Genomic DNA, 16,430 nt, shown 5'->3' on the forward strand with positions numbered 1-16,430 from the left:
AAATGCCCCTATCCTGGAAGAGGAGTGGTTGCACAATGTCTTTGAGCTCCTCTTCATTGACAGCCTTCCCCCAGTGCTTCCCTTCCCTGTGGAGTGCAGACCCTGCCAGGTGAGCTGCAGCTCTCCATGCTTGTCTATCTCCTGGTTTGTGGACCCCTCAGATGTCCATCAGCTCCTGGGAGCTGACTGACCATGGGTTGGGACCTTCTGCTCTAGTGGGAGATGAACTGAAGTTGGGACAGTTCAGGCAGGAAATAAGTGACATATTTCCAGCAGTCAACAGTAATGAGTCACTGGAGGAATCTGCCCTGGGAGCTGTAAGCTCATCAATTCCAAGGGTCTTTTGACTTGGGGCTGGATGCTCTCCAAAGGGATGCTCTGCACTGGCCACATGCTGAGGATGAGGATGCTGCTTGGGTGATATTCTTTATGCAGGAGGTTGGACAATTTGCCTTAATGATCTACAAACCACTTACTGAATGAATAAATAAATGGTTAAAAAGCAGCAGCAGAGCAGTTTGATAGGGATGGTCAAGTGTCTGGGACTGTGGTGGGCCTGGAGTGATGCCCAACATGGGGACCTGCTCTTGCTGGGTGCTGCAGGGATGAAATGGGATGAGCCTTGTTCCCTTCTAGGGAAAGCTGGAATGTGTTGTTTAGGGGTCCTTCCTTCCTCAACCTTGCAATCCACAGGATCCATGTGTCCCACAAGCCACCGGTGATGGGAGGAACAAAGGTTGCTGCTGGGAGGGAGCTGATCCTGTGGCTCACGGAGCTGAGCCCCTCTGGGTGTGTGCGATAGCACTTTCTGCCTTGCTCTCTAATCCTTTCCTAGCGATTCCTGCCACTTGACTTGCTGCCTTTCAGTCTGCACTGGGCAGTTTCAAACTGCACTGGGCATTTTCCCCTGGGCACATCTTCCCATTTCTCCACATTGCATTAAATCTGCTGCTTGATAGCTCAACACTGTGAGCTCCTGGAGCGCTGTTTAACTTTGGCTGCCTCAACTATTTGGTATCACCTTTGCCTGACCACTGACTCCCCCTGTTTTGGTGCTTGGTGCCTGCTCTGCACCTGTAGGCCTTTGCTCTCTGAAAAGTGCTCTACAATCTGATGGTTTATTCCTATCCTTATTCCTATTCCTACACAGCTCAATTTCTGTGTAGAATCTGACCCTTCTTGCTGCCTCTTACTTCAATTTCTGCCCAGGCTTCTTGTCCAGGGCAGGTGGGGAAACCACAGTGGCTGCTGATGAAGAGTCACATCCCTATCACATGCACTGACACGTCTCTACTCAGTAAAATATTTATTCCTCCATTATTTCACAAGAGTTGTTTTTACAAAAACCTTACAAAAATTTCCAAAACACAGACATGCAGAAGAAAAAAACAAATCCACCATGGATCTTGTTACAAGTAATTGAAATGTACAAATAGAAAGGGCGAGAGAGAGCTTAGATTACAATAATCCCTCGGTCCTGCTACCCCTCCATGGGTGCAATTTGTATCTCTTCTTGGTGAGTTCAGCATTGAGTGACAAGCTGTGATAAGCTGCCAAAAGCACAGCAAAGGAGGGGGCCTAAGATTAGGAGCAAATGTTTTCAAATATATATATACATATAGATATTTAGTGAAGAAATATTTATTCCCTGCTTTTTTTAGGTTTACAGAAACAGCATCTGCAAACTATTAAATGGGTTTATTTTCATTAATGTTCTCAAAGAGGCAGTGACATTTATATCCCTGTGGTTTCATCTTGTATAACCGAAAAAAGAGCCTTGTGCTTTCCATGGGAATAGGACCCTCCCGGCCTCCTCCTCCTGCCCCAAGTGGTGTTTCTTAGGGAGGATGATTTGATCCACAGTGGATCCCTCTCCCCCCTGGCTTGGCAGGTCTCTGTGCAGTGTGGGGAGCTGCGTGCTCTTCTTCTGGCATGACAAATGGGAGGGATACCAGCCCTGGAAATGTGGATGGGGGCAGAGGGTGGGTATTTAGGGTGACACTGCTCCCTGGATGAGGTGGACAGCGTCAATCAGGCTGTGCCCTCTCCCTGCCTGCCAAGCTTGAGGAGGAGAAGGTAACTATTCCCAACTAGGGGCTGCACTGTGGAGCAGAGAAAGCAGGGGCTGGAGGCAGGATGGAGGGTGGTTCACCCCCAGCAAGAGGAGATAGGCTCCTCTCCTGGTTCTCGTATCAGGTCTCCAGCTCCCAGTGCTGGGTGAGTCCCCCCCAGGCTGGCATTGCCCTGCAGTGCAGCTGAAGGCTCCAGTGTCACAGCCACTGGGTCCCACATGCAGCTGCAGTGAGAGCCCCAGTGGGAATGGGAGAGGATGCTCCTGGGAGCTGTGGGGACTCAGGTGGGCACTCTGTAGCTGTGACACTTTCAGCCTTGGTGTCACTGACCAGAGGATGTTTACGTGGAGGAGGCACTTCAGCAATTACTCTATTTGTCCTCAGATCTATTGCTGCAGCCCCCAAACCAACCCCTTCTAGGGAAGTAGGGCTGGTGTCTTCACTGTCCAGGCCACCCCTCTGAGTTGGTGGTGTCCCCATGCTTGGCTGGTGGCTCTTTCCAGTGGGTGAGGAAAGGGTGGTCTGGTTTCCAGTGGGCTTTGTCCACAGGGACACCACACCCCCACCACTCCGGCTCATTCCCCATTGCTGCGGAATTGGCAGGAGAAGGTGGAGGCTGCGTCTCTCCGCAGCTCAGTCCCATGGGCTGGGGCCAGGTTGCCCACCCTGTGTCCATCCCCCTGCACATCCCACCTTGGAGCCTCATTAGGCTGCACAGCAGGGTGGGACGAGGGGGAAACCATTTCCTTTCTGCAAAACCAAAAAAGCCTCCCCCATGGAGTTGCTGGTCCCAGACCCCCGAGCACATCTGCGGAGCTGCCGACGGGGAGGCTGTGCCTCCGGAAGGCGAAGCCTTCGTTGGCACGAAGCACTGGGAGCCGCCTACTCAGCTGAAACCCAACAGCTTTTTCCAATTTTCTCCCTCCCTGGGACGGCTCAATGACCTGGGGCTCTGCAGAATCGCTGGCAAATCCACCGAGGCAGGGCAGCGGTGCCTGCATGGGGATTGGCAATGCATCCCCAGCTCACAGGAGAGCTCAGAGGCTCCAAGCAGGTCTGTTGAGATGCTCCAGCTCTGCCTGCCCCTCTGGGAAGGGACAAAGCCTGATGCCATCAGCATAGGCAGCTCCTAAATGCAGGCAGCACAGTGCAGAGGGCTGGCCTAGACTGGCCATGGCATGGGTGAGCCATCAGCTTCCCAAAGTCCCAAACTTTAGGAAGTCCTAAACCCCACACTGCGGCTGGGGTCGCACAAAGAAATGAACACATGGATCAGCTTTGGCACGCACAGTTGAGCGCCGCAAGTCACAGCCCAGTGGAAAGAGGGGCTCATGATCCTCCCACGCTGTCCCTGCGGGAGGAGAAGACCCAATAACTCTTTGGCTCTCTGGGCAAGATACCCAAATTGGTCAAATCCAATAGTCCAAGATCCTTCCATGTTTGGAAGCAAATTCTTGTTCCCTTGGCAAGTCTGTTTGTCCTCAAAGAGCGCGTGGGGGGTATGTGTGTATATATAGCCGTTATTATAAGGGTGTGCGAAAAGCAAGTTTCTAACCAAGTTCGCTCCATATGTGGCTATAATTATGTGCCACTTCGGCCTGGGACTGACTCTACCTTCAGAAGGGAAGGGAAGAGGAGAGAAGATGCAGAGACATTGGATGAGTGGCATGTGTGTTGGGCAGGCAGCGGATTTGTCCTGGACCGGCACAGGAGCTCCACGCTGTATCCTGGAGGAGGCCATGGGATGGGGTTTGCCCTGCTCAGTTCACGGTCGGCACCTGGTTCTGATGGAGGCTGAACTCTTTGGCTTTGAGGCGCAGGCTGGCGATGCTGTTGGCCATGTTCACCCCTTGGGTGGGTGTTGCGGTCCCGCTGGAGCTGTAGGAGGGCACAGTGCTGCGGGGAGGGAGCAGGGAGGAATGAGGCAATAGCCCATGGAGAAGTCCCCATGCCCTTTGTGGTCCTGCTGGCTTCCTGGGCCAGGCTGGCTGCTCCCTCTTGGAGATCTCTCACAAGAACAGCCAAGGCTTCAGCATTTTTATGTGCTTGGATGTGGGAACCCCTCAAACTATGCACCAGGAGGCCCTGCTTTGTGCTTTTGGATGTGATGGCTGAACATGAACAGCTGGGAACCAGAAGGGACCCATGCCACCTCCTGTGCTGAGATGTGGGAAGGGTCAGCACGAGGCCAAGCAAATGCCTTGCGAGGACCAGGGTGCCTGCTCCGGCCCCGAAATGCAAGGAGGCAGGGAAGCCTGCTCAGCGCTGGGCAGCGGATGCTCAGACAGGGTTGAAATGGTTCCCAAGGCCAAGTCAGACGAGTTCCTTTCAGCCTCATAAAACTCCCCAAATCCCCAGCAGTGGTACAGGGCTGCATTCCTGTGGCAGTGGAGTGGTCTCTAGGCAGCCCTGCCCCACAGCCACCTCCTCCTCAGCTCCTCCAGAGCCTCCACCTACCTGTATGGGGAGGTGCTGGTCCAAGAGAGATACTCCGGGGTCAGTGCAGTGGGCCGTGGTGCCATGGGCTGCTCAATGGCTGCTTCTTGGCTGTAGGATTTGAGCAGTGATGCCGATCTGTTGGCCAGCATCGCCCTCTCATTACGGCGGAACTTGGCCCTCCGGTTCTGAAACCACACCTGTGGCAGGGGGAAAGGTGGTCAGTGGGGACCCAGTGCGAGCAGGGATGTCCCAAGCATCTGTCCTATGGATCATGGTGATGTGCAGGATGGAACAAGGGAGGGGACAGTCCCTGCTCCTGCCTGGGGGCAAGGCAGAGGGTGTTGTTTTCTCCCACACAAACCTGTGCTCACCTGGACTCTGGCCTCGCTGAGGTTGACCCTTCTCGCCAGCTCCTCCCGCACAAAGGCGTCGGGGTAGTGCGTCCTCTCAAAGACCCTCTCCAGAGCCTGCAGCTGGCTGCTGTTGAAGGTGGTGCGGTTCCTCCTCTGCTTCTTCTTCCTCTTGGCTGCCCCGCAGCTTGGGCTCAGGCTCTCACCTGTGGGGAAAGAACAGAAGCCAAATGAGAGCCAGACCTCTGTGAGACCCCACAACTCAACCAAGCTCAAGCCCTCCTGGGGGTCTGCACTGCCCTGCTCTGTGCCAGCCATGCTCCCTCCAGGCACCAGGGACTCTGTGGGGAGCAGCATTATGTGCAACCCTGTGATGTCCATGAGAATCAAAACCTATTTTGGGACCTGCTGGAGCTTAGGGTTAACCCCAAAATTTACCAAGGCCTGTGGTGGTTTCACATCTGGCTCAAACCATGTGGACCTGATTTTGAATACAGGTCTCAGTGTATCCTGGGGCTGCACTTGATCCAAACTGGGGCTCGGCTCTTGCTAAGACTTTAAGTCAAGCTTTCATGAACGGTGATGAAAATGAAGCACCGAAAAACCCCCAAGATGCAGGTCTCAGCTCCCACCTCCAGCAACCCCCCGAGGCCCCAGCTGTGGCATGTCCCCAAGGTGACACAGGACTGCAGCCAAGCATCTGCTCTTCCAGCCGTGGTCTTCAGAGCTCAGAACGAGCAGCACCGTGTCTCGCAGGGCTCAGCCTCCGCAGTGTTTATTTCTGGCTTTGCTGGCTCATGGAAACATGAAGCTGAGGGTGTAGTTTGGTTTCTCAGTATTGATCTTGGGCTGTCAGCCAAGCTGAGATTAATCTCTTCTTTGTCACTAATATCATAAGGTTTGGGCAAGTTTATGAAGTCTTTTTCCGAGACACCCAGTCAGCTGCCTGCAAAGGCTTCATGGGGAGCACGACTCGCTGTCGTTCTCCCTCATGGAGGTACTGGTTAATGATTCTTTCTGTTAATAAAGCATCTGGATCCAATCTGTACCTACTGGTGGGAAAGCATTTTGGAATTACTTGAAATGTTAATAATTTTATGACATTCTGATTCATGGCAGGGGTATTTCTGCTCTATATCATTACAGAGGCCAGGGTGGCAGAACTCACCACTCCCTGAGTATGCTCACAAATTAAATGCTTGCTAATAATATTGTGATACTTATTTAATAAGTGCAGCATTTTCAGATGATACTTGAGCAACAAACAAAATCTACTGAAAGGGATATTAACTCTTCTGTTTCTAGACACCATCAAGCTGTTGAGCAGGAGGAAACTACAGGCTCCAAGATCTTTAAGGCCAGAAAAACCTTCTTGGACCTTAACTGAATAATTCAAGCCATGAAACATCCAACAATAAGTTTTCAATCAAGTACCTAAGACCCCTATGTGCCCAACTACACCGCTCTCCCAAGACCTCTCTGCAGCCACTGGCATTTCTCTGGGTCTTTTATTATGCTGTAGGTGCAATTTGGCCTTGGTTGACCATCAACAATCTGTGCTCTTGTACTTTGGCCATGGCCTTCTTTGTTGGGTAAAGACACGATGGACAGTGCCTGAAATATGCATGGGTTTGAGGCCCTTTCCCCGGCCAGGAAACCACAGGCTGCACTTCGCCACCGATCGTGTTTAAAGGCTCACAAATAAAATTCTCAGAATTCCCTCCAGCACTTGTTCCTGCAGCTTCAAATGTTCTGCCAGTCTCTGCTTTCCAGTTGCCCTTTTTAGTTAAACTCCTTTTTTGGTCCTGTTTTCCTTCAGCGAGCTAATGAGCTGCTGGATTAAAATACATGAAGTCTAGCCATGGTTGTCCCTGAGTTTTCTGGGAGCCTGGGACTGAAATGGGAACCATCAAGCTGGGAAAGAGATACAGGATGTAATGGGGTGAGAGGTTTCCTTGTGGATTTATGACCATGCCACAGGACTTCTGGAGAAATGGCAGATCAGGGTTTGGTTCAAAAGGTGTAGTCACAAGAGCACGCACTGTCCCTCACCAAACTGGCAATGATTTCAACAGAACCCTGGGAAATGTATAAATAAAATTTATAAACCCCCTTTGGCTTCATCCTCAATTTAAACATGGCTGTAAGACTTTTCCATAAGTGATGGTTTCTCTCACCCACTCTAATCTGGCTGAAAGAAAGGAGGAGGAGGAGGAGGAAAGTTTTCTTAAATTAATTCTCAATCCAGTTCTGTAGGATCTGGCCACATTTCTGGCTGGTCTTTATCTCCCCAAACCCACAGAAGGAAGAGCTAAAGAGCCACAGGAGACAAGTGGTGCTGAGTGCTTCCCATATGGGGCTGGCAGTCATGCCAGGATCGAGGTTTAAGACTGGAGTTGGGTCAGGATGTGTCCGAGCACCAGTGGTTCCTGGGTTTTTGGAGACCTGCAAACCCCAGGCCATGCCAGTTTTGGGGCATTTTGTTCAGCCTCTATTGCTGCTTTTAATGGAGGGACCTTCCACACCTTTTCCAGGCCATCTCTGTATGGCATGGAGGCAGCTCCACACATGGAGTGCCTGCCTGGATCCTCTGCTCTGCTTAGGGATGAGCCCTGGTAATGCATCTACATCTTTTCATCATTAGCTCAGGCACTGCAGGCTTGTGGGACCAGACAAATGCCACCCTAACAGCTGGTGGTGAGTGTCTGACAGGTTTACAATGTACAGTCAGGCTGGATCTCTTCTATAAGAGATGCTTTAATAACCCCGAATCAGCTTCCCAAAAATGAGCACAGCCAAGTCCTCTGTGGCATTAGAGAAGGAATGGGAAGGGGGATGAGTTGGGTCCCCCAAAGACACCCTGTCCTCTCAGTGCCATCAGCAGGACTTGGATTTAACCAGAGCTGCTGACACCTTGATGGAGGAATTGGAAACCAGTTCCCCACCCCGATGGTCTTCCAGGAATAAGAATTTGTACTTGCACAAAGTTAAAACCAGCTCACCACCATCACTGTTCCGCCCCAAAGCAGTGCTTGGGGAGGTTATGGAGAAAGCCAAACCCTTGCCTTTGTCAGGTATAATTTGGGGATTCATTTGGGCTGGAGGGACCAGTTTGGTTGGCCAACCCTGAGGTCAGAGGGGCTCCTGAGCCTTCCCTCCAGCCACCTTCCCTGTATTTATCTTCCACTGATTACAGTTTCCGCTGAAAGGAAAAAAATGCAGGGAAAGGGGGAAAACAGGGGGAATAACATTACTGAATAACGAAAGATGACATGCGGGGGAGGATGGCGAGAGGGAGGCGAAGGGGCTTTGCACAAAGCAGGATGGGCCCGATGTGCATCACAAAAAAAGCCTTCAATTGCCTCAGAGTGTTAGGAACGACAGGAGACTTTTCACCCGTGATGTGGATGAGTTTTGGGGTGCGGGATGTGGCCTGGGTAACCTCCAGCCTCCCCTCTGGGCTGTCCTGCCTCAGGCAGTGCTGCCCAAGAGCTGCAGACAGCCCGGGAGCAGCACTGGGCCCTACAGATGCCATGGGGTGCTGGGAGTCACCCCAGAACCCTTCTCCCTGTGGGAGCACCAATGCTGGCAAGCCTGGACTGTGCCACACTGAGAACTTGGGAGCGACGGGTCTTGCCCCATTTGCAAAGGCAACACCACCCCTGGCTCAGAGCCGTGCTGGTTCAGCTGGGCCAAGCCCCCTCCTCCGACCCTTGCCTTTTCCCTCTGTCCTTCCATTAGTTTACATAGGAAGGACTCGGCAGGTCTCAGCCTTGGTGCTAGGCTTGCCAAGGGGGGCCCTTACATTGGCAGGGCCCCCAACCTCCCACAGCTGCTGTTGAGCACTGTAAAGAGGTAATTTTCACTCGATTTCCACCGAGGCTTTGGTTCTGACTTACGAGCTCCATTAGTGCACAACAAACGGCCTCAGAGCAGCTGCGATCCAGATCAACCAGCACTGAGAATCCAGCAGCTCACTCACCTGAGCCCCGGGAACACGGGCACAGATACTCCCTGGGGATGTCTTTCAGGGATGGGCTTTATTGCCAGCCATGCTCAGTCTCCCCTCTGGACACCCAGTTTGGGAGGTTTCTTTGCAAAATGCTCATCCAGAGGGTGGTGGTGTTTGCCCAGCACCGTCCCTGCTACCCCAGAGGGTCACTTCAGCCAACTGCCAGCCTGTCTCTTCCCCAGGTGATGCTGCAAACCCCTCTCCCTATGAGCACCATTACATCCTGAGACAAGTTTTCCTGAGTCCAGCTCTACCACTTGGCTTTGGGGTGCAAGTACCCCCCTTTTTCAGGGACCAGGTCAGAATGCAGCAAGTTCAACCCTCTCACACAAAAAGCCCAGGCTACATCTCCTCCAACGTGTTTCATTTTCCACCGCACCGCAGCCCCCACGGCCCTGAACAGTTTTCTGTCATTAAATTATTTCACACGTTCCATTTATTTGCGAGCAGTTTGCCAAAGACCCTTTAAGCTTTAAATTTTTCACACCCCCCCCAGCCAAAATGATCAAATCTGCTGTACCATTTACTTCCCTACTACGCCTGGAATGGCATTTTTTTCCTCCTTTTTTCTTCTTGGGTATAATTTAAGGGTTGAAATAGCCTGGAGGGAATTAGCTGTAAATTCTTCCTAAGACAAATAAATTCAGCCCTCTAAGTTTCTATGTTTTTCAAACTGTTGAGAGACATTTTGGGTTTGTTTTACTTGAAATAATGATCGTGGCATATCTGACCCTCAGGCTGCGGCTGGCTCTAGCCAAATAAATAGCTTTTATTAATTAAGGTTTATCCTTAACAAATAAAACCCCAATTTGATCTCGGCCGGCTGAATTAGCAAAAATAAACAACGGGTTCTCTGGGCACTTGATGTGGATTTAACAAATTAACGCTGGGCCTTCATCAGGGAAGCCGCAGGGTGGTGGAGGTCTTTTACAGCCAAGAAATCCTTTGGAAAAACAATGTATTTCGTTTCTCCCATGGTCTCTCTCGGTAAACATGTGCACTCCCTTCATCCCTTTATACACTCGGGGGAAGCGAGGAGAGCTCCGGCGATGACGTCTGCCAAAGTTTCATGTGCAATTGTTTAACTTGTTCCTCTAAATCATGCGATGGGGAGGAAGCATTTCCCTTCACACTGCAGCGAGCTGGAGCAAAGCTCTGGGGTTTGGGAATTGCCCCTCCGTGGTGTGTGCCCACTCCAGCTCCTTTTTATCCCACAACCTTCAGCTGAGACACCCGAAGCCAAGGTGTGATTTGGGGGTGCATGGGCTGCCAAGTGCAGATGATCCCTCTTTCCAGCAGCTACTTCCAACACTGCTCTGCCTTGAGAGCAGTTAGGAAAAGCCTGGGAACCCGGGGGGGTTTTATCAGCCCACACTGGGGCTTTGCAGGAAGGAGGGACAGCAGGAGGGATGCTCCACAGGCCAAACGGAAGCCTTGTCCCTGCTCATGGGCGCAGGAAGGATGGGGTTTGTTGCAGAAGGGATCGTGCGAGATGCCTACACCATAATGGGTCTTTAATCTCCCCGAATCATTTTGGAAAGCCTGAGGGGCTGAGAAGCAGCCAGGAACCTGCCCCTCCACATGTGCTGGGTCACCCAGGTGCGGTGCCTTTCCTGCACCCACCAGCGAGCCCAGCCTGGGTGCACAGGACCAACACAGCACCAGCTTAGGGGCAAAACCGTATCAGTGAAACCCCCATTTTCTGCATGATTTCACCCCAGTATCCAGGGGAGAAGCCCCTTAGGGCCACCAACCCCTGCCCACAGGATACCGGCCCCAGCTTTGCTTGGCACGATGCTGTGAGGTCCAAACCCATCCTGGGAACAACCATGGCCATGGGGAGCAAGGTATCCCTGGGGAACAAGGGCTGTCAGCCCCTCCCCAGCCTCCCCCACTGCTGGGAGAAGGCTCCCACTTCCTCATCCCGACCCACTGCCGCTCCCTGTTCCCCCTCCAGCGCAGCCCCAGCCTCGCAAAGACCCTGGGAGTGCTGAAGGCTCTGGGGGGAGGTTGAAGCTGGGGGGGTCCAAATGTGCTGAGTCCGAAGGAAACTTTCTCAGCTCAAGTGGCGTACATGAAATATTTAAGAGAGGGGCAAGTCCCAGCTACTGGAGAAACATTACAGCGAAATGTTTCCGAGGATGTTTCACCTCATTAATTGTGAAAAAACTGAAACGCTGACACGTTTTTACAGGCTGCCAGTTTTGCTGGGGGAAAAGTGTCTCTGTTAAAAAGGAGCAGCAAAAGCCTGGACCAAGAAAGAGGCCAAGGCTGTCCCGGGGGGGGCCTTAGCCTGTGCTCACTGACAGGCAGCAGCAGCCTGTTTTATGGTTATAGAGCTGCCTCTGCACCAGCCAGAAACCACCCAGCACTGCAGTTTGCTACCCCCAGCCACACAGACACTCAATTTTTGGGAAGATCCTGCTCAGCAGTGCTGCAGCCCCAGGCATGTTCCATGCACAGCCTGCACCCCCAAAGCGCAGGAGGTTTTCCCCTTGCACTCCCGGATGGTGTGTGGTGTCTGAGCACCCATCACAGCAAGTTCAGCTGAAAGTCTGAACAAACAAGGAAGGTCCTGGCTGAGCCAGCAGCATCCCTGCATCTCAGTGGGGATGTGTCCAACCTGTGCTGGTAACTCAGTGGTGGCACTGAAGCCCTTTTTTAGCTCATTATTAGTGCAGCAAATGTAGTGGGAACATGATGCTTAGATGGGTATTGGGAACAGAAGGAACGTGAAAAGGAAGATTCCCATGTCATGGGACACTGCTTCCCCTAGGGATGGTTCCAGCCAGCAATTAGCCACCAAATTCACTGCTGAGAGCTATGAGTGGATTCAGAGCTGGCTCTCCAGTTGGCTCTGGAGCAAGGGCAGCCGTGCTGCAAAACCCAGGTGCACAAGAGGGACAAGATCAGGAAGTCACAGTGAGGAAGGAGGAAGATAATGAAAACAATGAAGAAGGGAAGCAGATGCTGGAGATGCCAGGTGAGAAACCAGCTGGCCAAGTCATGTGCTGTGATTTAGAGAGGATGCCCTGGAAGTTGAAAACTGCTGAAAACCACAGGGCTGCAAGCAAAGCCCTGAGGCTTTGACGTGCTCAGGAGTCCCTGAACATTCCCAGCACTTCCCACCATGCCAGAGGCTACTGCCCCGGCCAGAGGCTCCTGCACAGCCCAGCACGGCGCTCACCCAGCTGAGGCCAGGCCCCAGGAATGGTGTTTTGGCAGGGCCAGCTCCTGCGTCAGCGGAAGCATTTAATGAATTAATTGCAGCCACATTCCCTGAAGGAGGAGGCAGGGTTGGTGGGATGCTGTCAAGCCTCAGGGAGGGTCTGGGGAACATCTTTGGCCACAAAGCTCTGGTGCAATAAGGAGAGTAGGCTGAGCAGAACAAGAAGTTCCTGTCCACTGTCACAGGGATCTGGGAGAGATGGTGCCACCTTTTACCTGGGGTGGGAACGGCCTGTGGACAGACCTTTGGAGAAGGTGACACGGACACATCCTGCTGCTGGGCTCACTGGCTCAGGATGCACCCCAGCAGCCTGGCTGCAGCCCCAACCCTGCACGAGGATCCAGACCACAGAGCCTGGCACCATCAGCATCCCCTGACACGCCTGCTCCAGAAACAGCCTCGAAAGCCTGCGACAGCGCTGGCACCCAGTGCAGGGCTCACCAAGGCCTCTGGCTGTGCTTTCCCAGCCGCCTGGCTCCTGCACCCCGGGAGCCGGAGCCGGGGCCATTGTGGGGCCGCGGGGCTCAGACTGCCTGGCTGCGCCCGCTGACAGTGGCACTGGCCCAGGGCAGCCAGCCCGGACCCAGAGTGCTGAGAGCACCCCTGGGGCTCGGTGATCTGCAAGAGAAATGTTCCCTCCCAGGACTGTGCAGCGTGGGGTGACCCCAGCCTGGCACAGGGCTTTCGGGAGCTGCCAGGAGCATCCCGTGTGTTCACAGGAGGCTGTGGCTGCAGCCTGACACAATGGGCTGTCCCGGCTCCAGAGCCACCAGTGCCTCCATTGTGTCAGCACTCCATGGGGACAGAGCTGCGGAGGAGCTGAGCTGGGGCAAAGCTGGGGTGCTGCTCCCCAACGAGCACCCAATTTGCCCCTCAAGGCACGGTGAGGAGGAAAGGCTCCTGGGAAAGTCCACTGTCTGCACAGATCTGCTGGGGACAGTGGCTTCGAGTGGTCAGGATCAGGCAGGGTCTGGCATCTTCCCTGCTCATAGCAGGGGAACATGCAACTCAAAGGGGTTTGCACCCCTCTGGGGTCCCTCTTTTCTTAGTTGGAGCTGGGGTCACACAGAGCCTCCAAAAACTCATCTGCAGTGGTGCCAGTCTGGATGTCCCCTGAAAATGCCAAACAGGGGAGGGGGAAACAGGATAGATATTGGGATGAGTGCTCCCGGCTTCATGCAGGGATGCTCCGAGAGGCTGTGTCAGACCCAAGGGCTCTTCAGGCGAATGTTTGTGGCTGCAGGGCTGGGGGTAGCAGGAGCTGAAGCCCTCCCAGCACAGCCAAGCGCCTCAGGAAAAGAAACTGTGGTGGGTTTGACTGATCCAAGCCAAGTTCCGAGCAACACCGACCAACGGGGGAGCAGGAATTTTCATTTTGTTCTCCTGTGAATCTGCCAACCCCCACGGTGGAGGCCCAGGGACCCAACAAAAGGCACTGGCTCTCCCCCAGCCACCACCAGCCAGGAGCCTTCCTGGCAAGGAGACATTCACTGCAGAGCTTGCTTTCATCTCCCAGCCAGGAGACCTTCTTGGGGTGGGATGACAGCAGTGCTTGGGCTGTCCTGCACCTCACACCACTGCAGCACCCTGGGATGCTCCTGGGGACACAGCCCCTGGGTGTCCCTTGGGGATGCAGCCTCCCCACTTTGCCAGCTCGTTAAAACAGCCGAGCGTGGCAAGTGGCAGCACCGTGGTGGCTCACAGATGTGCAAATGGGCCTCTGTGGCTCAGGGAAACAGCCAGCCCAGACCCTGTGCCCAAAATGCTGGGATTTGGAGCAGCCTCAGGCACTGCAGTGAGTGGTCTGGGCAGGGGGAACAGCCATGGTGGCTCCCCATTAGCCACTGGAGAGTGGGATGGTGGGACAGATGATGGGCGATGCCAGCACAGACCCCACTGCCCTGCATCAGGGCAGAGCACGGCAGATGCTGCTTCCCTTCCCATCCCACAGACTTTTAGGCACCATTTGGTGCACTCATGATGCAGCCACAGAGGTGCCAACATCGCTCACACGCAGCCACCTGACGTAACAGGTTACCTGGTTTCCCAGCAGGGCGCAGACATGTGTAATTAATTAACACTAATGAGACTCGTGCAAGCACTGGCCCAGGAGTAGCACCAGCCTGCGCTTGCAAAGCACCACCAAACCCCTGGATTTTATGCAAAGTGAGTTTTCCTGGGGGCTGGGAAGGGGATGGGGGGGTGCCTCAGGCCATCATGGTGTTGAGAGCTCACTGGGACTTTTGCTCAGTGTTTGAAAAATAAAACGAAATCAGCCGGGGCTGCAGGGCAGGAACGTTGTGTGGAGGGCTGGCTCCCAGCCAGGGACCCCTGGCATGGCGATCCCAGCCTTCCTCTCCTCCCCAGCCCCCCCAAAAAGGTGGTTTTTTGAAATTTAATAGGCAAAAGCCCAAGCAAGCCAGCCCCAATGGCATCTGGCACTGAAACCCAACACCAGCCCCACGAGGTTAAAGCAGAGACCCCATCGCATCAGGGTCATTGCCAAGAGAGGGAAGGAGATGGGTAGGGACAAGGGGGAATGATGAGAATCTCCATGGTGTCCCCTCCTGCTGCCCACTGCCCCAAGTTGCTTTTATTTTTTGAGGCCAAAAGGGTGTTTTTCACACCCATGCCAACAAATCACGGAGCGCCCATTTGATCAGTGAGCACCAGCAGCTGCTGAGAGCCCGTTCCATGGCCACCACCAGTGGACACCAGCATGTCTGGCCAGGGCATGGGATGGGCGTGAGCCCCACTGGGACCCCATCCCAGCCCTGCTCCAAGGAGGACCCTCGTGGGCGCCTGCACGCACAGACGTCCCAGAAGCCCCTGCCAGCAAGCAGCATCGCTGTCCTCTGGTCTGGTTTTCATTTGAGGTCGGTGGCCTCTCGCCAAATTTATTGTAAAACATTCATTTTAATAAGTGGCTCGTATCTTTTTTTCTTTTTTTTTTTTTTTTTTAACTCAGCCTGGTTAACTGTTTCCAGGTTAAAGCAGAACTGTGCACGGCGGGGACGCTGGGGATGGCAGGGATGGCAGGGGGGACAGGATCACAGGCAGATTGCTGGGGGCAGGTGTCAGCCATGGGGAGGACACCAGGGGATGACAGGATGGAGACAAGAACATCAGGGTCCTGCTTCTACAAAGGCCAGCAGAGCTGAGACCGTCACCTTCATCACTCCAAGCCTTCATCCCCTCCAGGTCCCCAAGGAGACCAAGTACCCTCCTGCCCCGCTGGGCACCCTGACACGCTCATACAAAATTAAAACTTACTGCCCAATGGGTAACGGGGTTATGTCGAACATGCAGAGGGCTTCCCGAAGTGGACGTTGCCTGGTAGTTTAGTTTCAACATTTGTTTTAAGTTTTATAAACCTCTAATACTAATAGAAATGCTTGAGTGTCTTTTAATTTAAATGAAAACATTTTTTTTTTAATTTAAAAATTCCCCTGAGGTATTTACAACCCCCAAATTACAGCCATGTGGCCGGCCCAGATGAGAAAGTGAAATCGGTGAGGAAGGAGCGTGGCAGCTGCTCCAAGCCCAGCCCAGCACAGCCCTGTAGTGGCTGTCCCCGTGTCACCTGTGTCCCCTCCACAGACTCTGCTTCACACCTTTGCTGGGGACATGGAATCCACGGAGTGACCAGCCCCTGGAGCTGTCAGCCACGGCTATCCCCAGCAGGATGGCATCCTTCTGTCTTTCTTGCCTTCCTTCTGTCCTTCCATTTTTGTCTTCTCTCTGGAGCACAGTGGGTTTGGGGACAGGAGCTGCCCATGACCCATCCTGTGCCCTCCTCAGCTGTGCTGCTGCCAGACCAGGCTCTTTGCACCCCAGTGCTGTGTCCGGGGTCCCCTGAGCGCTCCCCTGCAGCATCACTGCTACTGCCACCCCCGACTCACTCCTGACAATGCCCTGTGCAATCCCCCCTGCTTAGCAATGCCCTGCCCTGGGGTACAGTGTGATTCCCCTGAATGGCTCAGTGCAACATGACTCCCCCTGCAGGGCCCTGTACAGCTTGGGGTGCCCTGTAACTCCCCCACACACACACCCATTGCAGAGCCCTGTACAGCTTGGGGTGCCCTGTAACTCCCCCACACACACATCCATTGCAGAGCCCTGTACAGCTTGGGGTGCCCTGTAACTCCCCCACACACACACCCATTGCAGAGCCCTGTACAGCTTGGGGTGCCCTGTAACTCCCCCACACACACACCCATTGCAGAGCCCTGTACAGCTTGGGGTGCCCTGTAACCCCACACACACACCCATTGCAGTGCCCTGTACAGCTTGGGGTGCCCTGTAACTCCCCCACACACCCATTGCAG

At 53.7% G+C, this 16,430-nt stretch overlaps 2 protein-coding genes and 1 long non-coding RNA gene across 3 annotated transcripts in view; 1 reads left to right on the forward strand and 2 right to left on the reverse strand.

Annotated features, from left to right (window-relative positions):
• The window catches only part of PTGES (prostaglandin E synthase), a 31,484-nt gene extending 24,511 nt beyond the window's left edge, over positions 1 to 6,973 (forward strand). Inside the window, exon 5 of the mRNA XM_008642224.2 lies at positions 6,167 to 6,973. Within this exon, the coding sequence (XP_008640446.2) occupies position 6,167 (1 nt within the window). The 3' untranslated portion in view covers positions 6,168 to 6,973. The remainder of the gene's footprint in view (positions 1 to 6,166) is intronic.
• PRRX2 (paired related homeobox 2) lies at positions 3,447 to 5,431 on the reverse strand. Its single transcript, XM_008642225.2, has 3 exons — positions 4,883 to 5,431; positions 4,530 to 4,708; positions 3,447 to 3,968 (listed from the first exon to the last, which is right to left on the reverse strand). Exons 1-3 carry the CDS (start codon positions 5,240 to 5,242, stop codon positions 3,833 to 3,835), a joined length of 675 nt encoding a protein of 224 aa, XP_008640447.1. The 5' UTR covers positions 5,243 to 5,431; the 3' UTR covers positions 3,447 to 3,832.
• Positions 6,974 to 15,045: 8,072 nt separating the features above from the next.
• The window catches only part of LOC108449466, a 1,862-nt gene continuing 477 nt past the window's right edge, over positions 15,046 to 16,430 (reverse strand). The window contains exon 2 of the long non-coding RNA XR_001865619.1: positions 15,046 to 16,408. This is a non-coding gene — a long non-coding RNA (uncharacterized LOC108449466). The remainder of the gene's footprint in view (positions 16,409 to 16,430) is intronic.

The sequence above is a fragment of the Corvus brachyrhynchos genome, unplaced genomic scaffold, assembly GCF_000691975.1.
Source record: "Corvus brachyrhynchos isolate BGI_N302 unplaced genomic scaffold, ASM69197v1 scaffold59, whole genome shotgun sequence".
In the NCBI taxonomy this organism is placed as follows: Eukaryota; Metazoa; Chordata; class Aves; order Passeriformes; family Corvidae; genus Corvus; species Corvus brachyrhynchos.